Source organism: Bombus vancouverensis, chromosome 3 (assembly GCF_051014615.1).
Source record: "Bombus vancouverensis nearcticus chromosome 3, iyBomVanc1_principal, whole genome shotgun sequence".
Taxonomy (NCBI): Eukaryota; Metazoa; Arthropoda; class Insecta; order Hymenoptera; family Apidae; genus Bombus; species Bombus vancouverensis.
The window spans coordinates 10,673,929-10,696,622 of NC_134913.1; the positions used below are offsets into that span (position 1 = coordinate 10,673,929).

General features: G+C 30.2%; 3 protein-coding genes across 7 annotated transcripts; 1 reads left to right on the plus strand and 2 right to left on the minus strand.

Moving 5' to 3' along the window:
* Positions 1-89: 89 nt before the first annotated feature.
* Positions 90-5,215, minus strand: LOC117165710 (DNA excision repair protein ERCC-6). 4 transcript variants are annotated; one of them, XM_076617533.1, is made up of 16 exons: positions 4,914-5,214; positions 4,415-4,647; positions 3,871-4,346; positions 3,735-3,797; positions 3,528-3,657; positions 3,302-3,454; positions 3,097-3,224; positions 2,850-3,004; positions 2,463-2,777; positions 2,203-2,397; positions 1,956-2,105; positions 1,772-1,882; positions 1,488-1,691; positions 857-1,421; positions 515-763; positions 90-426 (listed from the first exon to the last, which is right to left on the minus strand). In XM_076617533.1, exons 1-16 carry the CDS (start codon positions 5,001-5,003, stop codon positions 245-247), a joined length of 3,399 nt encoding a protein of 1,132 aa, XP_076473648.1. In that variant the 5' UTR covers positions 5,004-5,214; the 3' UTR covers positions 90-244. The 4 variants fall into 4 exon arrangements, with proteins under 4 accessions (XP_076473648.1, XP_033204927.1, XP_033204926.1 ...); XM_033349036.2 differs by having other exon boundaries at positions 515-1,421; positions 3,735-3,794; positions 4,914-5,215; XM_033349035.2 differs by having other exon boundaries at positions 515-1,421; positions 4,914-5,215.
* A 349-nt stretch (positions 5,216-5,564) lies between these two features.
* lama (phospholipase B domain containing lamina ancestor) lies at positions 5,565-15,448 on the minus strand. 2 transcript variants are annotated; one of them, XM_033349479.2, is made up of 7 exons: positions 15,258-15,448; positions 10,218-10,478; positions 8,388-8,537; positions 7,979-8,225; positions 7,592-7,839; positions 7,120-7,360; positions 5,565-6,436 (listed from the first exon to the last, which is right to left on the minus strand). In XM_033349479.2, the coding sequence occupies exons 2-7, from the start codon at positions 10,325-10,327 to the stop codon at positions 5,786-5,788; spliced, it is 1,647 nt and encodes a 548-aa protein (XP_033205370.1). In that variant the 5' UTR covers positions 10,328-10,478; positions 15,258-15,448; the 3' UTR covers positions 5,565-5,785. The 2 variants fall into 2 exon arrangements, with proteins under 2 accessions (XP_033205370.1, XP_076473568.1); XM_076617453.1 differs by lacking the exon at positions 15,258-15,448 and adding an exon at positions 11,315-11,333.
* Positions 15,449-16,278: 830 nt separating this feature from the next.
* On the plus strand, positions 16,279-22,678 carry Tbh (tyramine beta hydroxylase). The gene is made up of 11 exons (XM_033349478.2): positions 16,279-16,944; positions 19,852-20,243; positions 20,327-20,480; positions 20,583-20,729; positions 20,813-21,060; positions 21,125-21,278; positions 21,377-21,640; positions 21,741-21,971; positions 22,062-22,190; positions 22,269-22,443; positions 22,533-22,678. Exons 2-11 carry the CDS (start codon positions 20,089-20,091, stop codon positions 22,676-22,678), a joined length of 1,803 nt encoding a protein of 600 aa, XP_033205369.1. The 5' UTR covers positions 16,279-16,944; positions 19,852-20,088.
* The last annotated feature ends 16 nt before the right edge of the window (positions 22,679-22,694 follow it).

Below are 22,694 nucleotides of genomic sequence, written 5' to 3' on the forward strand. Positions count from 1 at the left end.
ATTTACAATGGAAATACAAAAAAGATTGTTTTAACATAAGGTTTTGGAAAAGTTCATAAATGTTCATTAAGTTGTACTTATATACTTGATTTAGTTTCAAAAAAGTGTTATTTTTCTGTAAACATACATTTACATCAATAATTATTTTTTTGTTTAATTGGAAAATTTAAGATCACTGAATAAAGAATCACTTTCAATAAATTATATAAACTAAATGTTAATTACTTATATACATGTATAAAAATCAGTCATTTTTTGGTGACATAGAATTCCACATAGGCTTCCAACACCACTTACGAGATTTACGAATACTGTCCATATTTTCTTGCGCTGTTTCGCGCGCTAATCGTTGCATTGGATTTTTGTCATCAGAATTATATTCTGAATTTGATAATACTGTCTCGTGTTGAAAAGCAGAAGTCACGCCTAAGGAAGAATATTTTATATATTTTACTATTATTGTATATAAAAAATCCTAATAGAAAATACGCTCATATAATAAGAGAGTAATTACTCGCTTTGGCAAATAATTTTTCTAAGACGTATTGATCATCTTCAATTGGTTTAGGTTCCTCGGCCAGAGAACGTCCAAGACGTCGTCCAATTAAATGTGAGACACGTTCTCCTTCAAATAGAGCTGAGGCAGCATGCTCTTCTAATCGTGAACTTCTTTTTCTTTTTTCTTTGCAATGATTTTTATTTAATTTTGGCAACGTATCTTCATTCATATTCACATTACATGTTACTGTTTCGTTATTTCTATCTAAAATTTCAGTTATATTAGCATCATTAGATAGACATTGTACAGTAGCCTTATTTGATGTTTCATGTATTTTAATATCAAAATTTGATCTACTTGTTAATGTATGATCTTCATCTTCCAGTTTATTATTTAAGATGTTGTCTGTATTGTATTCAATATCTTTTGAAATTTTATTTTGGATATTGTTGTCATTCGTACTTTCTTGATGTGCAGAAAAAAGTATATCTTCATTTTTTTTATGAAGATTACTCTCGTTTCTAATACCTTCTTTTGTTAAATTATCCTTGAATATTTCATAATTGTGTTTTAAAATATCTTGATCAATATTATTATTATGGCAACTTGAAACATAATGATTCTCTGTAGCATTTGCTATTTGTATTACAGGTGTAGAGTTTGAGGTATTTTGACTTATATTTTTACTAAGCGTAGCTGCTAATTTTCGCATTTTTTCAATTTTATTAGGTGAAAATTTGGTAGACGAAGAAACTAGTCTAGATTGTCCGAATAATTGATCTATTTCACTAGAATTATTATCGATAGATTCATTAAAATTAAAAAGTTCAACTAAATCGGAAGTTTTAAATAATCTATGTTGACGTGGATCTTCTAAAACCTTATTTGCAAGAAGTATTTTAAATATTTGTCTGTGATACATCTGAAACAAAACATTATCTCATAAATACTTCGAAATATTCAGCAAAAGAAAAACTTAAGATTTTACCTTTTCTTCAATAGTACCAGCAGTAATAAGTCTATAAATGGTAACTTTTTTGTTTTGTCCAATTCTCCATGCACGTGCTCTTGCTTGAGCATCAGTTGCTGGATTCCAATCCGGATCATAAATAACTACTCGATTTGCTCCAGTCAAATTTACTCCCAGACCTCCAACACGCGTAGTTAACAAAAACACAAAATATGATGGATCCTGTATGAAAAAGATCAAATTACAAAAAGACTTAAAATATTAATAGAATACATTTTCCGTTTATCGATATATATATATACCTTATTAAATAAACGAATTGTTTCTTGTCGTTGTGACATAGAAGTAATTCCATCCATTCTTAAATAAGAATATTCTTCGCTTTGTACTAGAGATTCTAAAACATGCATCATCTGGAAATAAAACTTTGTTATACATTGTTTTGTACATAACGTATGTTTATAAACAATTATATAACTTATTTACTTGTCTCCCTTGAGTAAAAAGAAGTACTCTATGTCCCTGTTTCTTCCAAATTTTAAGAAGGGACCGAACCACTATCATTTTACCAGAGCGCTTCCAGTATCCAAATTTCTCCAATGCTTCATTTGATACATCAATGTCTTCATCTGAATCCTAAATATACATTTAATTAAATACAATGAATATTATATAAATATTATAATATAAATTAAATTATAATTTAAATAAAATATATAAATTATAAACTTACAACTGGATTTGTATAAAGAAACAAATCAGGATGATTACATATCTTCCTAAGCACTGATAATGCTATGAGGAGGCGAGCCCTGTATCTTCTGCTTACTGAATTACTCTTTTCATGCAAAATGAAACTAACATCTGCAGAACGTAAATATTCTTTATATAATTCCTTTTGTTCTCCTGTTAAACTGCAAAACAGTACCTAAAAAACATGAATTGAGATATGAAATTATAAATTCTTACAAAATATCCTAATGTGTAACAAACCTGTTCGTTCTTTTCTGGTAGATTAAGATGATGTTGCACATCATTTTTTGTTCTTCGGAGCATATATGGTGTAATAGTATCTCTAAGCATTGTAGCGACCTGAAGCGCGATAGCTTCTTGCAAAGGAGAAGCATTTGTATATCCTCCACGAGTTATAGGGGCTGCACAATGCTCTAAAAATGCAGGTAAAGTGCCTAACTTGCCAGGTAGAATAAAATCAAAGAGGGACCATAGTTCTTTTAAGGAGTTTTGCATAGGGCTACCCGTTAACAAAAGTCGATGTGGTGTAGAGAATTCCTTTACTGCTTTACTGATCTACAAGAATTCAGTTGCAATTGCTTTTGTACCTAATTGTAAAATCGTCACAAATTAAAAGCAAAAAACTACCTTTGCTTGTGGATTTCTTATTTTGTGACCTTCATCAAGTATGACATAGTGCCATTGACTGGTTACAAGTAAATCTTTATGTATAAGCATACCAGAATAAGAAGTAATTAATACACCACCAGATTTTAAAGAGTGCATTAAATACTCCAAATTACCTGAAAAGATATTTATTAATAATATAAAAGTGATAAAATATCACATTATTATTATATGTTAGTGTAGTAAGTAACAAATGATTTTATCTTACCATTATAAGTTCCACATTGATGTAGAACAGCCACTCTTAAAATAGGCCACCATTCATGAAAATGCTTTACCCATTGTTCCATTAGAGTAGCTGGACAAACAATTATAGTTGGTCCTAAACCTCTGAACCTATGAATAAGTAGTTGTTATTAATTAAATATGTATTATGACTTTGTTAAAATAATCAATAAACAGAAAGTATGTACCTTCCACCATCTGACAATAATTCACTACAATCTAAACCTGCAAGAAATGCAATTACTTGAACAGTCTTTCCCAAACCCATTTCATCACCTAGTAACCCTCCTAAGCCACGAAGATGCAGTTCCCACAACCATTGTACAGACACTTTCTGATATCTAAAAAAATTAGTCAATTTTATATATACACATAATAGATATATATAAAAATCAGTCTTTTAATTATTCATACTTATATAACTTTTTCCATATAGATTGAGGGATTTTAAATAAATTATCTATTTTGTGTAGTGGTTCATCTTTTGGATAACCACTTTTCTCTACCCTTTCTCTATACATCTCTTCATTTCCATCATCCAAAACTAAAATTCACATAATTCTCTATTAATAAAAGTGACATATTATAATGATTAATTTTATGATAAATCACTATGTTTACCTCTTTTTGTATGAACAGATTTGGTAAGAGATTTTCTCTTTTTACATGATTTTCCTTCATCTGCTATAAAATTAAAAAAAAATGATGCTTCATTAATAAATATTAAGTTTCAAATTAAACTAGTGATAATATGTACCTGAATCTATTTGTTCATCACTCGGTACATATTCACTTTCAGAATCATTAGTTATATCTGCAAATTTAATGTTTGTTGTATTTTCAATCAATGTCTCTTTAGTATTATCTTCGGAACTATTACAGGAAATGAATTCATTTTTTGAATGTTTAGCCTCTTTGGTAGAATTCTCAATTTGATTAAACTTACTATCTTCTGTTTCATAATTAATATCATTGTTTTTATTTAAACTTTTTGATGTTTCAAATTCAGAAACTAATTTCTTCTTATTAGCTTCGATTTTTGTTTTTTTCGCTATTTTAAATTCTTTAGGATGAGTATTTAATAATTTTGGCTTTTTAATTGTTACTGCATTATTACTAGTATACTTAGATGCCTTTGAATTTTCTTTCAAACGTTTTCTTTGTTTGGCAAGTTCAGCCTGCTGTCGAAGGTATTTTTCAAGATCAAGTAAATGAGAGGATTTATTAAATGTCCTGAAAAATGAATATTAAGTTTAGTTTTTATAATTTTTACTTATAACAATTTTATTAATATCATATACCCTTTAGTTTTTAACAAATCAAACTGTTTTTCAATTGCTTGAAAGGGCGTAATCTCTCCAGTTTGAACTTGTTTTTTTAATTTTTTTTGCCCTGAACAATCTATAGTACCAGTTCCATTATCATTGTTTAGTTCTTTTGAATCCTTTTTTGTTTTTATATTTGATTTCATGAAATTATCAATCTTTCTTGATGCTTCATTAAAAATGCTTTCCTCGCTTCTTATTGACAAAACCTAATAACGTTTCTTTATTACTAACAGTATGATAAGAATAAATTAAATTTTATATTACATATTGTATAATAGTATATGTTCAACTTTTTTAAATATTACAATTGCAGATAGTAAAAGTAATATATTATATTTTATTATCATATTTTAAATAAGATATAACATAAACTAAAAAGAAAGATGAGATAATTAAAAAAAAATGTTTCATATATTCTCTTCCGTTATAAAAATTAAAAAATATTCTAATTAAATCAATTTTATAACATAACCTTCTCTCTCAAACTGTTATCTCCCCCATTTATGTGTATACCATTAAATTTTTCATTATTAAAAACTTGTCCTTGATCATCACTTTCCATGATTGCGATAATGAAATCAAATGATACCTTCACGTGTTACAATACAATATGTGATAAACAATAACCAGAAAGTGGCAAAAAATTGAGAAAATGTAGAATTTTAAGAACTACATCTTAAATAGTTTTAATGTTGAATTATTAATTTTTCTGATGAAATATTTGATAAATAAACATTGTCATTTAACTTGCATAATATTACAGTCAATGGAAATAGATATAACTGTTGTCACGCCTAGCTTTACCGGCATATTAAACGTTATTTTACGTAAATATTGTTAGATGGTAGCACTAAAATTGTTTTTTTTCATTAAATTCAAAATAATATTATAACCTCTGTTATGACTTACTATGTACCATAAATAAATAAATAAATAAATAAATAAATAAATATATATAATTATAATCATAAAATTCTATATAAAATTAAATAAATATAGTATCAGTACAAATTATGTAGATCAAAATCATCAGAATATAATAAATGTAATATACTCGCGAATTTAATGGTTTTTAATGTTAAAATAAAGATTTAAGGTGATAGAAATAAATTTGGAAACACTATAAATTCTTATGTTTTTATTTTATTTCCTAAAATTTAACCATAGGCGGCTAACATATGAGCCAGCTATAAAATATTTAAATACTATAATTAAAAATTTTGCCTAAGAAGAATAAAAATCAAACTGCGAGGAATTGACGGGAAATCGTCTCCATTCTCTTAAAAATACTTGAAAATGTTTTTAAAAAAGTGTTAGTTTTAAGCAAAATTTTAATAAAATTAATTAGGCCCAAACCCATCTTGGGGTAACGCCTTTAAATTCAAAAGAGTCCGGGTGACCTACATGCGAAATATTGGGGAAGCTTTTCGACCATTGGAATGGTGTTCGCGATTGCGATGTAGATGGTCCGGAAGTAGCTTCAAAGCTTTTGAGACCATCCGCACAAATTGCTAAAATCTTCGTATCTATAATACCATACGGTACAGGTATATCCTCCAAATCTCCACGATACGTCAATTCCCGCAACTGACTTGTTTTTGAATTTTGTTCCTCGGAAGTGCAACCTTCCTGGCTGCATCCACGCATGAAGTTTCGAAATTGCTCGAACGTAGTGATATTCTCTTGTAAACGCATTAAACGGGTTTTCAAAAGATCTACATCCTTCTTGGCAGGCCGTACGATGTCGTTGATGTTTTGAAAATTCGATATACCAATATACGATATGAAGCCGATTTTTTTAAACTTCTCGGTGTAATTCATAGCAACGGTGATGCGTGGTAGTTGTTCCACTAATAATACAGTCATAGAACGTGGCTCAAAACTGATCCATTGCAATGCAGAAGCTCCACCATTCTGATGAGATATAGTATCAAACCAAGATTGACTGTTCGTTGCTAGTCGATTTGCTGCCATTAATCTTACAGTTAGCATTACCTATAACATTATTATTATTACTTAATAACTTTTTGTACATAAAATAAACTATATATATGGCGCACCTGTATATCATGTACGAATTGGCATAAGGTGATTCATTATGAAAAACTAAGGCGAAAATATACAATAAAATTTTTTCGTTCGAGACTTAGTTTTCGAGAAAATCAAGTTTGAAAATTTATTAAGTATACTTCAATATAGCTAATTTCAGATTGACAGGAGTTAATAATCGGCACGAGGCTATTCTACATGCTAAAATGAGTAAAAGATGTGAAATATTATTTTCCCGTTTAAGGCTTCATACTAAAGACGTTAGATTTCAAGAATGTTTAGTTAAGAATTTGCTCAATATTTATTCTTTACATGCGTAGATACATTTTCAAATTTATTATTCTAGGAAACAAAGCGTTTTATGAAAAAATTTTATTCTTATTTTCTTATTTTCACGTGTGGAATAACCTCATGTCGATTATTTATTCCTATCCAGTCCAGAATTAACTATGTTCAAATACATTTTATAAATTTTCAAACTCCATTTTCTCGAAAACTAAGTCTTGGACGAAAAAGTTTTATTCTATTTTGTTTAATTTTCTTTTCATTCTGTCACAAAGAATCGTCCCATACCTGCTTGCACATGATATTCAGGCGCATCCTATGTAAATTTAACAATAAATTCATACATGATCTTTTGGATACAAAAGACTCCACTCATTCTGATTCGTTGCTAATAAAGATGTTCCAGTAATAATCATTTCATGATTTTCTCCATTTATTAAATAGAATTCATCGCGGGACGATAATGCACCAGGATAGGACGACAATACAATTGATCGACCCGGAATTAATGCATCAGTTTTTGTCGTAGGTAGCACATGATAGCCAAATGTGTATTTTTTTAAGAGTCTTAACATTTGAGTGTATCTATAAAATAAGAAATAAAGATTTGTAGTTTATTCGTATTAATTTCTATCATCTAATAAAGTACACATTTAAATATATTTACATAGTTTGTAGTTTTATATAGTTTAAATAATTACACCCACGTTTATTATAATTATTCTTGCAGCATGAAAATACAAAGCTTATGTCAGTTTATATTTGAAATTCTTAAACAAATTGATTAATATAAGAAATATATAATGATTCACTTACGGTGCTGATGTATGTTGATTGATTGCAACTAGAGGTTCCGAATTGTCTCTTGCAAGAAATTTGAAGTGGATCATAGAACTTACTACGGAATTGGAAATATTGAATACTTGTTGGAAACCAGATAAATCGGAAGTCAAGGCGAGCCAAAGGAAATCGTCAGATTCCAATGATACCGACACACGACTCCGACGTACAGCAAATTTCCAACCAGCTTCCAAACCATCTAATTGAGCATAAAATAATCGTACCTAAACAAAAAACAATTTTATTTTATTTTATTAACATATTTTTTAATATTTAGTATTTTTTTAGTTATAGTTTATTTTATCGTCTTTTAAAACTACTAAAAATATGATTTATTATTAAGACAATAGGGTAATTGTGTACCATATGCCAAAAAGGATCAGTAGACTCCGTCAATTCAGCACGTTCACGAATGACGGCAGTGTTGTCTCGAAGATATCGCATTAGCTTTCGGCACTCAACGGGTTTTGTTTCGCATTTTGGCTTTATAGTGTTGAACCAATGATGATGAATTAATTGCCAAGTTAGACTACCTTCCAACAGTCCGGCGGCATAAGCTTGTACAGTATCTGGGTATTTTGATGATGTTTCTATTTCAATATAGGACCATCTGTAAAAATTATATCATTTTATATCTTGAATCTTATATTTGAATCTTGATTATAGATATATATATATATATATATTTAACATACAAATATTATATTATATTTGTAATATTAGCTTTATACATATATTTTTTATATTAACTTTATGTATGACATTGACTTACCCATGCTCGAAAATTTCAGTTTTATAATAGGCTCGAGCTGCATGCAATGGTATAGCAGTTAGATCATTGCCTTGGCCCCAAAACTCAATACGATATCCTCCTTTACGGTTCCATAATACGGTGGCTGAATAGATTCCATCTTGTTCGACACTGTTAACGTACGATAGATAGGTAATTAGAAAAGTTTAACTGGTGTATCTGTGCACATATGAAATGAATATATTAGACAAATAATCTGGAATGTCCACATAATTGACAATAAAATAAATTTTAGTTTCAATTTCTACGATTAAAAATTATTGTTAATAATTAATGATCTAATTAGAAGAGAATTAAAAGTTTATTATGTCTCTATGTGAAATATGCGAAGTATACATTATACATATCAATATCCTTCACATACAGAACCTACTTCTAATTGCAAATCCTGATTGCAATCACATGTGTAATATATGCTACATTATTCATTTATATCGAACTTTAGAAACGTAGGCAACTCATGAAACTCATTAAAACCAGTTTTTAGTAATTCTTTACACACACACGCGCGCGCGCGCACACACACACACACACACACAGACTTAAAAACATCTCGATTGGAATACGAAATATTTTTCCCTACTAGTTTGTACCTACACTTTTTGAAACAATTAATTTCTTTCAGATTACCTGTCAAGTTATATAATAACATGAAAATCTGCTTGAATTGAATTAAAATTAAAGTTACAGTACTCGAAAATTCAGATGCCATCTATACAAATATATCATAAACATTTTCCAAAAATTTTACTCAACTAAAACAATAGATAACAGCAATTAGATAACAGCGACGTCGTATAATACAGATCAAAGGACAATAATTTATTAATTAAATAACAAAAATAATAGTACAAAAATATTACAAAATAACAAAAAGATATTTAATTAAAAAAACTAAGAATAAGACATATTTCAAGAATTTATGTAGATCACGTGCAAATGATAATGGCCGGTGCAAATATGACAATGACAAACTTATGACAATAAATAAAGTAGTTTTTATTATCTGTTCGGCGAAATTATTGTTTGCCGTTTGTGCACGCGGCAAGCAAGATAAACCGCGTGACAAGTACGTAAAAGCTTTGTGGTACGTCGGAAGCGCAACGTGTGCACGCACCAGCCGTGCTGTGATAGCGACAAGCGCGAATTCGAGAAGCCAGACGTTGCGTTACTCGATCCTATGTCGCGACCGGTCCCATCCAGCTTGTTACCATTGAAATGCTGATGCTTTCGATCGCTTCACTCACATTGCTGCACGCGTTTCACATGTGTCGAATGCGGTCGGAGTTATCGCAGGAACGTTGATCTTTCAAGTAAGAACACTTGTTTCTTGATGAAAGATCACGACACCCGTTATATGTATGTATATTGAAATTGTATGTGAAATAACTTGATATAGATCGATATTTGATTTATGGCCAATAGTGATTTAAATAAGATACACATAGTTGTATTGTGCATTAATTTTTAATATGTATATGCTCTAACGTTAGGTGAATGTTATCGATTTGGTACTATTTCAGTTAATGAATGCTATAATGCTTTTAAATATTAGATTATTATTTTTGCGCTTTTCATCTAAATATAAATCATATTTGGAATACTTTTCATACCTTTCGTACTTTTTTATATTTACATTCCATATATTTTTGTAACAATTGTATTTTTCTTATAATTACTTTTCGTCAGGACAGTCTAATTTAAGAATATTTATAAATATCAGCCATGTCATGATTATTCCTATTTAGTACTGATTCCTATTAAAGTGATATAGTGAATTAATGAACTTACTGTCCGAATTCACCGAGTATTATGGCCCCGACTCCTAGTAAAGCTACGGCGATTAGGATGTAAGTGGAGATGCGTGTCTGCAGCCAGGAGGCTCCTACTACCTTCAGCATGGCTCATCGGTAAGCTATACACCTTGGTTACGAGAAGAGAAGAAAGCAGAAAAGCACGAATTTCGCGTTCTCAACCCATCGATTACAGAAGCTGGTCTTCGGCCTCCTCAGGCGTTTCAATAGCTGCCAATACGCGCTTGTCTCGTGAGTACTGAAACAGTTAAACAATTTCCAATTCAGTCAAAATATTAATTTCCATTGGAATTATCTATATATATATTCCTCTATATCATTAAAAGTCACTATATTATTAAAAGCTTGATGAGAGACTTTAACTATTTTATACAGCATCTTGTTTTTCATGATAGTCATCGTAAGTTCTCTAAATCTATATCTATATTTAAAATTTTCCTGTCTTGTAACATAAAAAGAAAGTCCATAATTTTATCATAGAATACGCGTTTGAATAGCAGTTATTTGAAGATTCTAGTTCAGTTACTCTGTTATACTTTGTTTATTTGGACATTATTACAAAACAATTGCCAGATTTTGTCTTCTATAAATTATCCCATGGTCTATCGTTCATTTGTCGCTTACAACACGGATCGCATAAAACAGGAATGAGGCTATAGTCGAATTCTCTTTGAGTATAACATTTGGCACTTGTAATATGCATGAACAAATTGATAAACCTACAAAATATACGTTTACTATTGGTACCGTGGATTCCCTATAAATCGACGCATTTTTTTCAGAGCATGATGATGGATTATAAATATTGAACGATTTTTTTTTGTCGGTTACCGGTTCATTTTCAATTCTTAAGCATTCTTAAAATTTTCACAAGAATCTATCAACTATATGTAGGAATACACACTCTCTGGTTAGTGATCTCTACAAAATTATTTATTATAATTTAAACAGGAAATAATGGTTATTTAATGTGAACTTAATGCAGTAATGTGACTGAACTAAGACAACTTAAATTAATGATTCACAACTCTGGCTACAACTCTTAGTACAACTCTAGTCGCAACTAACGGCTACCTTTTATACCACGGTTTTGGTACTCCTAGCATGCAGATGTGGATGATCCATGGTCAAGCATAGCTTTTTTAATTATCCCGTGTCGTAAAAGGCCACGGGTATATGGCCCATCTTTCCCTGGCCTGTCAACACTTTTATTGTTTTTTACCTGTAGTACATCACGATTTGCTCCAGGGCTTTTCCTCAATACTACATATATATATTGAGGATATAGTACTGGCATTTTTGTAAATTTAAAAGAGGATAATATTACGCAGTTTTCTATTAGCTTCTGATTTTCCCCTCAACGCTAACAAAAACACTGATATGACTTTCTAAAAAAAAAAAAAAATGAAGATCAAGGTTATTTTATTGATTGATAATTATTATATTATCATGTTGTATTATGAATACTTTTATGGCAAAATATAATACAATTTGGTATTGACAGCGCTGTTTTTATACAGATATCTCTCCAGGCCATAAAAGACTAGCGAATGATCTTAGAAACTTGGAAATTGCCGATGAAGGTTAAGGTCTAGGTTCGTTCACAGCATTTCAAGGATTTTGCGTTGATATTTGCAATTAGATGTGTTTAGTTCCTTTAATTATCGTTCATTCGGCCAACTATGCTTATAGACAGTAACTTGTTACGTAATTGTAAAACACTTATCTGTAAAGGTTAACGGATAAATTTGCCATTAAGCATAGCGTTAGACTTAGACAAATATCTATGTCATAATATATAATTAAAAAGATAAGTATAAATTGAAGTAACACGAAAACATTTTAGATAAATGTTGTTAGAAGCTTCTATATCCTATTAATGATCACAAGAAAGAGCACAACAAACAACACATTGCATATATAGAGTAAAAATTTGTTTTCATTTAAATCTGAAGATAGCAAATTTGAAGATTTAGATACAATAGTTATACATTACACACACTGTTCCTTTTAAATATTAACTTTTAATGAAAGATATACATGCATATTGTATAAAAATAAATTCGTACTAACATTTAATAACACTGCAAAAATATTGGCAAGTACGATGAAGAGGATTATTATAATTCAATTGCAAAACTCTAAAACTATTCTTCAAACGGAGTTACGATCTTCTTCTTCTAAAAAATAGCTTCTTTTCTTAATTCATTATAAATTTTATTGACTTTTTTCTGTAATTATTAATGTTCTATTCGTTAATGATAGTATCATCGTTTATAGATGAATCTCGGGAACTGAGCCAATATGAATTTTCTCGTTGCTGTCAGAGTTCACTTGCATCCGATAACTATATGTTGAATTGTTTTCTGCGACGTATTATCTTTACAATTGACGTATTCTTATAGCAAAATGTAAATAAATTTATCATCATTCAAGACTCTGTAGAAGCTCATAAATTGGATGAACACTAACTTCGAGAGATTTCTTGCTTGCAATGCAACTGCTAAAAGAACATTTTCTTTTACAAAATGTGACTATGGAAACGGAAAAAAGATATTATGTTTGAAGTAAATATAATAAAAATTCGGAAGGAAAATCGTTTTAAATTACTTTGTTATTTAAAGAATTACATCTACTGTATTATAGAAACGAAATATTTGGGACCTTCTTTAATAAAAATTATTTTTGACTGTATTATCAAAGAGATACATATGATCAGAACAATCTTTCTGCAATATCTTTATATTTTCTTATATTCAATTTAACAACTGCTATTAACGATAAAAAGACGGCGATGGTTATCATATTCGCTCGAAACAAAAATCGTCTTATACCAAAAATTGTTCTCTTATATTTATTTTTTCAATTCTGAGACGTGTCCAAGAACGCATAATAATATTTCTATATAATATGATATTAAATTGCAAGAAATTACTCATGTTTATTCCAGATAAAAAAATGATAAAAGATAATAACAATCACATTTTCTTTAACGACTCTTTACGACGAGATCCTTACTAAAAATAGTATACTTCACTAAAAGATTAAAATAAACCAAATACATAATAATTACTAGTGTACTTTTGCATCAAAGGACATTTTGATATATATTATATAGAAAATTTGAACATCTACTAATCCTGATGTAAATTAGAATTATCAATATGCTAAAATATCAATGGAAACTTTAATAAAAATATAATAAAGCAGTCCTGTGACGATTCGAAAAGCACAATAAGCTTTTTTTTATACTACCTATACATCCTCCTATCTCTATAATAGTTATTTTCCAATCATAAATCTTGTATCATAATTGAAGGGCAAATAAAGTTTTTCCATAGAATTGGGTGTGCCAATCGGACAAATCTATTAGCATACTCCACATACGCTTAATTTCAAGTGAATGCATAATCTATAATAATTTACAATCTTTCCTGTCGATCGAAAATATTTAAAATGGATAAACGTGGTACGTCAAACTTAACGATTTTAATTAGCGATTGGCAAGTACAAATACCCACGCGCTTATATATTTAAATTTAGTCACTCTGGTACACGATGTTATAAATCATTACAATTCATGTTTCCACGTGTGAATGGCGTCTTTGTATCTCATAATCATAATTATGTGAAGTAATGACGTTCTTCAAGATGGAAAAAAAATATGTGGTCCGTAAACGTTGTGGTAGAATTACATTGGTATTAAGTAAAGAATGAATATAACTATGTATTAAATATTCTTGTCAGATCTTCTGGCTAATTACAAAGAATAATTAATGTAAAGAATGGTGGTAAAATTTGTATAGGAATTTAGAAAAATATTTAGTTTCTAACTTTGTGACAAAGGTGTAAGGTTCTGAATATTATTGCAAATCTATATATTGAATTAAGTAAATTTAGCCGGAAATACAGCGCATGAAATAGATACACTGCCAATTCGAATCAAATCAATGTATTGTATAGAGTCACGATTTCTTCGACCTCCTTATCATTCGCCAATTATTAATCTGAGTCATCGTTGCACACTTTGACGTGGGATTCTAACTTGCAATTATCGAGCGACCTGAATAAACATATACTACATGAAGAATAATATAACATATTATATTATTCTACATTATTACTACATTCATTATTCTACATTACTTCTTTTAAATTCATTTTAGAGTCAATGAATATGAATAATATAAGTATGTATAAATTATGTATGAATACAAGTATAAATAATAAAGTAAATGATGTTTACACCAATTTGAAGTTACTATATTTCACACGAATAGAACGTACTAATTTACTCTTATTTAAAGAATTTGCAATAAAACCACGATATACATATAAGTTACCATGACACGAACAAATTTATGGAAACAGCTGTACCTCTCATTCTAAAGCCTCAAACAGGAAGCAATATAGCATGCAAGATAAGAACTCTGACAAATATTTGTAGATAAATTGGTAAATTTTTATATTTAAATTCATATTTAATTTTTAAGAGATACCGTACATTATGCTAATAAACGATTTACACTTTCACTAAAAAGCAGAGCTAATAAATCTGTTCCAAATAATATGAATACAAAAATAAAATCCAAAAATCTAAGAAAATAAATTATACACACTCCTTTGCTAAACGAGAAATAAACTCTGATTTTCACTTCAAAGAACTTGCAATGTACGAATCTCATAGGCGATTCCACACGACATGAGAGCGCGGCAAACAAGTTACATGCAACCACGTGAACAGACTACCGTCGCGGCAGCTGTGTATTTCACTCCAGAAAATTAAAACTTAAAAGTTCCAAAAAGGGAACAAGTATAAAAATCAATATTCTTTATAGAAAAATTTCACATGAGAAAATATAATAATATTGAGAAACAGGAACACTTCTATGAATCGCAAACGATCTATCAATCGACCGTCTCGGAATATTTCTATTCAGTGTGCGCGCCTGAGCCATACACGCTCTCGTGCATGTCTTTTTTTTTCCTCGTATGAATTCTTTGTTCAATCACTTACCAAGAGTAATAGAATAGATTCTGAATTGAAGCGCGTCGAACACGGGTAGAAAATCAGTCATTCGTACGGAGATTACATTCCTTTGGCGTGTTTTTTTGCCGCGACTTTACGACGTGGACCAGTTGCTCCGACACTGAAGTCCAAGCGCGAGCATACGCTGCTTCTCGACTGACGCGGCAACCCGTCGACCAGAATTTCGAGTACTATAAGTTGCATATTCCCTTTCTACCTTCCACAAGCCAACCGGCGTCGACGGCCTTTGCTATGTCGTTGCCATTGCTGGATCACGTTGTCGTGGCACCCTGCACTTGCATTGATACGCCCCGTTATCAATTCGCTTTATCATTTTCAAGTTTCCGTAAATTTGCGTCATTCCTAAGCAAAATGATTGGTGTAAAATTTAAGATATTTTAAAATTATATAAGATTTTAGATACATTTAGATTCTAGATATCTGTATTAACAAACTTTTTATATTTTATATTTATATTTTTATTTAATTGTATTAACATATGTGAATGCTAAAATCAAATATTACATAATTAATTATATTGCTTTTAATTATATACTTTGGAACTACTTTGGAATAATACATGAATATATTGCAGTCCTACCGATTTTATCAAGTTATCAATGTTTTTGCGATTTGAAAGATAAGATGTATAAAATGCTAATGTATACATACAAAATAAATAGAGTTATGTCTTTGAGAGAGTTCTGAGAATATAGTATATTACATCAACGATGAGAAGTTCTACGTATAATAAAAATATGTTTGCAAGCTATTTAGTTTATACAGCATGAAAATTTACCAATACTTTATCAGGACATCAGTTTTGTAAGTTTATGTAAGTTTTTCAAATACTTTGTGATTGTAATATATATATATTCCCTTTCAAGTAGTAGTTCCAAAATTGATAAAGTGTCCAATAATCTCTAAAAAATAAATGAAATTGTTTTTATTTAAACATCTCAAAATAAAATGCTTAAAAGTCGATATAATTATAAATACTTATGAAATAATTCGTATCTATACTGTACCGAGAACTATATAGCAGTTGACTAATACACAGCTCTTTAGCAAGACAGTCATCACTGTTGAAACTTAATGAGTTTTAATTGGATGTAATTGAAAATTTTAGTCATCTCGCAACTGTGACTGACCGAATAAAGGCATAGATGCACTCTGTTTAACTGGATTACACAAGAAATGATACTAATCCTTTGCAACGTATTTGCTGTCATAGAAACGGAGTCCAGAACGAAACGTTCTAACATTGTAACAATAAGCCCCGTTATAATGAGTTCCGTGTAAGATCGACATTTTCCGGTGACGTAAGATTCTTGTATCGCAATTGTTATTATTTTCAAGCTTCCCATAGTTTGTCATTTTTTTCTCTTTTCGTGTGAATTATTTTATGCTTGTTATTTCGACAAGGAATTTAATAAATTTTCTTAATAATATCGTGAGTCAAAAATTTCATATATCATGTTACGTGAATCATGCAGATAAATACTAAAAGTACTAAAAATAATAATGCTTTTGAGATACGAAGGAATATTCGAGACATTTGATCTATCCATCATTGTACGCGCAAACACTCGTCAACTTTTCATCATTCAGTGACCATATTCGACCTTCCACTTGAGGAATTTTATACTCCCACGTTTGAACTTTCATCACTGTTGTAAGTTTACTTATAATTATCGCTTTATCTGCTACTGTATAATTAAACAAATTTTACTATGGCTTTATTTTTCAATATTAGTTGCTCAAATGGTTCTTTTCCTTCTTCTTGTCTCTATTTAAGTAGTATATCTACGTTCAAAAGTTCCATCGTAAACTTCTAGAAAACACGGCATTTTTTTGAAATACAATAATAAGATAAGATACGCAATTTTCAATGAGTCAGAAATTGTACTAAGTGCTCTGGAGGCGTTTATGAAAACTATCGCTGTCATTTCAATAAAACAATTACGTAATATAAGATTGTGAACGCCTTTAACTAGTTGAAGCGATAAAAATTTTCAATTACAATTCAACCCAATCTCGTTGACTTGTTCGCATCGCTCTTTGAAAAATCTGAAAATACCATTTTTGTCAATTTTAAACGATCTAAGAAACGAGAATTAATGGAAATTAGAAGAAAAATATAGGAATAAAGATATTTTGGTAATCCTTCGTAGAAATTTTATACGAATTATCTATAATATTCGAACCAATATTTCACAATTCGGTACTATTCTTCCACAAGATTGCCATCAGTGGTTGACGGAAACTGAGATAATCCTGAATATATTCTACATTTCTGAAAATAGATTATCTGCGTATACAACAGTATTTCTCAACAAGGAGTTCTTCCTAATTTTACACGTCTGACACATTCAATAAGATGTATAGTTACTACCGGCGTATGAGGTAACCTTTCTTAACTTAACCTCCTTTAGTTCGTAAAATTTATTACATATTTTTCAGTCAATGCTTTCCGCTATATAAAATATATAATATATTTAATATAGTAAGACATTTCTGATGAAGAAACGATCTAACTAACGAATTAAAATGAAATGAAATGAAATGGAAAAATAAGATTTGTTAAATATGGAAAATTTACAGCTTTTACTTTACTTTACGGACAATGCATTTTACGTTGCAAATTGCAGTTTACGTTGGCACAGGCTATCCAGAAGTTAAGGTCCTCGGCAAGATCGGGTTATTTGATGCGCCGACAGGTATGTTTGTGAATTCATGAAAGCAACCGGATCGTTAGCCAAGAAAGGATTTAAGGCATTCATTGATCTAATGACTACTGCACAATGACTTGCTGTTGCTTCAACAGACACTATTGCTGGTTCTAAGAAAAAGTGCAGGGAGCATTTATACAAGTATTATGTAGGAAGACAGTATTTTCTAGTAACATTTATATTCGATAACTATAATGAAATTAAAGGAAATTATTGCATAAATAAATAAAATTGTAAGAAATTGTGTCCAATAAAATTATTAAGAATTATTATGTTCAATTATTTTACATTTGTCACTGGTAGAATTTATAAAAAATACTTAGTTCATAGCTTATAAAATTATATATCTGAAAAATCATATAGCTTATAATATCCATATACCTGAAACTATACAAAAAATAATGTCAGGGAGATGTATAAATATTATTATATCGTTATAGGCTAAGAATAAAACAATGTAACGTAAAAATAAATAAATTTTCTAATTATCTTTTCATATTCCGGAAATTTCGGTAGTTAATTTTGCAGCTAGATAATTCAATAATAGAAAGGAAAGATAGCGAAACGCAGCAGTGCCCTAAAAAATAAGTCATATTGAAAATCAATTTCGACACTAGTGTCACGTGACCTAAGCTATTTATTCGCATCAAATAAAGCCTTTCGCGAAAATTGTTCTCGCAATAAGAGCCGCGGAATTTCTTGATTGCAGCTGGAAGGAAAAGCACGCGCCATGACTGGAATGTAATATACACCCTCTGGCATTCGATTATTATCAAGATATTTTCTCGATGTTCTGGCATCTTTTTTCTTTTCGCCTATGAACGTTATCTATCTAGTGTGAATATGTTAACTCATAAAGAGTCGACGTTGCGTTAAAGTAACATTTAATTGCAATTTTTTTTAACATTTTACATTTTCAAATTCTGTATTTTAACACTGTGGTTATAAAATTCAACTTTTGTTTAATATCTTTCTTTCTTTTGGTATCTTTTCTTTAAACTTTATAGTTTTATAAACTGTAAAGCAATTAACGTATTTATAACATTATGATAAACTGTTTCCTGGTCCTTAATGAGTTAATTTGGCAATCCACAACTTTTTTACCTACGGAGAAGAATGATATAAAATAGAACAAGAAGATATGTGTAATCAATAGTAGACATAACACTTCTTATGTTATAATGAAGTTTGATATCTATTTCGATGTGGAGTATATCTTATTTTCATGAATTTTATTAAGGAAAAATCGGAATTAGTCGAACTTGACCTCGAGTAGAGTGATTTTCAGTTTATTGGAAATTGATAACCTGTATAATCTACTTTCGAGTAAATGGAGATAACGAAGCCAGGGGAAGATGGATGTAGGTAGAAAAATATAGATTGCTTGAATAAGAAAACTATGCTATTAAAAACATTAGAAATCAATATTATGATGTCATTTAAAATTTGTTTTAACAATAGATATCTCTTCATCGTAGATTTGAACTTATATATTTTTTCTATTTATTATATTTTAAACTTTAGTATGCAACATATACAAGGTTAAACTAGATTAATATTTTTATATATCTTTATCTGTATAATTTTCTTCAGTAATTACTACTTACATTTTTGTTGCAGTTCTTCTAACTCACAAGCACAATTTCGAAGTAGTATTCACATATGCGCATGCGTATCTATTACAAACTTAGTATATATCAATTTTATGACATTAAAAGAATTCAATCATTCGAGTACGCATTTTTTTAATTTTCCTTACACTTTTTACAAGCTAAAAATTACTAAGTGTTTCTTTATTTACCTTTTTTTTAATAAATGAAATGATTGTGTGTGTACATATTATGATGTAGTATCATCGCGCATGAGCGCCGCAGAGAATCGGCGGCAAACCAGTGTTATACGAAGTCTTCATCTTTTCGGATCATTTGGAACCTGTTAGTAGAAATTGGCGATAGGAAGGTAAAGGATCATGGAAATATCTGTGAAGCTAGTTCAAAATTGAGTAAAAGACATATAACATCTAATAAATTATAAATCAGAAACGAGTGATTTTTCAAGTAGAAAATCCACTGATTTTAAAATCTAAGATGCTTTTGAAAATTTATTTACTAATCTTGTTTACAATTTTAAAAGATGTATCGTGTTTATCCTGGCATGATTATCATCAGAATAGCGAAGACAGTTCGAACAGGAAAAATGTTCATACAGTTCCGCTTGGTTCAGGAGCCACTTTTCATTGGAGGTATATTTTTATAATATTAATTGAATTTAATGTTAACAGATACACCGAGGAATAATTAAAAAATTGAAGAATAATTTTTTTAGGGTTGATTTTATGAGCGAAATGATAATTGCGGAAGTCCACTATATAGGTGTCGACAATACTTGGTTTGCCATCGGTTTCTCGAATTATGGTGAATTAAAACCTGCCGATTATTGCGTTCTGTGGATTGATTGGCACCGACAAATTCAGTTACAGGTAATCATGAAATACATTTAACAATTACACGAGAAAACATGATAAGTCCATTTTTATCGATTTTATAATTTTTATATCAATTACATTATATTGTAATTTCAGGATGCGTGGGCAGATGAAGAAGGAAAATTAAATCTCGACCTGCAACAGGATTGTGAGAACTTTGCGTGGAGAAGAAGAGGAAACGTCACGAAGTTTACCTTCACCAGGAAGTTCGATACTTGCGATGAAAATGATTACATCATGGAGGTAAACTAACTATGAAATTAATAAGAGATATTAGTCATTTGATTATTTTTCTTTGACATAAAAAAATATTTAAAAATTCGTAGAGAGGGACCACGCACTTAGTATGGTTAGAAGGTTTGGGACCACTGTCGTCCTTGGCTGGTTTACAAGTATCAGATGCAGAAGCTTCTGGCATGTCCAGAACAGAATTGATCAGGGTACTCCATAAGAAACCAACATTTCCATCGAATGCCTGGCAATTGGAAATGTTGGCTGATCATGTAAAAGTGCCAAATAAGGAAACGACTTATTGGTGTCGCATACAAAAATTACCACCCGTTTTGTCTCAAAAGTGAGTCTATTAGACTGCAACAAAATTCGCCAGAATTAATCTTTTTCCGAACTATTATTTCTAGACATCACATTCTGCAGTTTGGCCCAGTCATACAAACGGGTAACGAACACTTGGTTCATCATATGGAAGTTTTCCATTGTGCTGGACCAGTGGCTCTTGAAATTCCTATGTACGATGGTCCTTGTGATGGAGCTGATAGACCGGAAAAAACTCAAGTGCGTTAAATTTCTTAGACAGATTTCTTCATTTATGCCTTTAAAAAATAATTAAATATGTTTTCTAGAATCATTTTATTTTTTACTCCGTCTCTTAGGTATGTAAAAAAGTCTTGGCAGCTTGGGCAATGGGAGCAGATGCTTTCGTTTATCCAGAGGAAGCTGGTCTTTTGATCGGTGGCCAAAATTTTAATCCTTATGTCATGTTGGAAGTTCACTATAATAATCCCGAACTTCAGGATGGGAACGTCGATTCTTCAGGAATTCGTTTTATCGTTACTAGGAGTCTTCGCAAATATGACGCCGGTGTAATTGAACTGGGTTTAGAATATACTGATAAAATGGCAATTCCCCCACGACAAGTAATGAATCATTGCACATATAATTAATCAAAGATATATGCACAGATATATATTATAATATATGTTACTAAAATCGGAATTAATAACAAAATTTTTGTAGGAAGCCTTTATTTTATCAGGACATTGTATACAAGAATGTACAGGTGTTGGTCTCCCACAACAAGGAATACATATTTTCGCATCCCAACTTCATACACATTTAACAGGCGTAAAAGTTGTTACTCGTCATATTAGAGATGGAGAGGAGCTGCCTCTGTTAAATTATGACAATCATTATTCCACTCATTTCCAAGAAATTCGTCTTTTACCGAAACCTGTTACCATTTTGCCTGTAAGAATTAAAATCTAATACTTTATATATTTCACGTGTACTCCATTATATTATGTACATATAATAGATTTTAACGTAAATTAATGATAGGGAGATTCGTTAATAACAACTTGCACATATAATACGATGGATAGGGAAAATATTACTCTTGGTGGATTCGCCATTTCCGATGAGATGTGTGTGAATTATATTCACTACTACCCTAATGCTCGATTAGAGGTATGAAATATTAATATTCTTTTATAAAAAATTATAAAATTATAAGAAGAATTATAAGAAATATTCAATCTGTTTTAGGTTTGCAAAAGTGCTATTAGCGACGATGCACTGAGAACTTATTTCCGGTATATGAGGGAATGGGAGAATCAACCAACTAGTGTCGATAATGGAATTTCTGCAAATTATGAAAGTATAGAATGGACCAAAGTTCGTGTACAAGCTTTACATGATCTATATGAAGCTGCACCATTAGGTTCTTAATTATTTAATTTATTAATGTATTAAGCATCTGAAGTTTGATTTTGATATTTCAATTGGAAATTTTAATCTATATTTGATCAGGAATGCAATGCAATGGCTCTGATGGATCTCGACTTCCTGGATTATGGGACAACATACCAGCCACACCGGTCAAACTACCCTTACCTCCACCAGCTCGAAATTGTCCACACTCGTCGTTAAGACAAGAAATAATAAATTCTATATAAAATTCTTTTTCTGTTA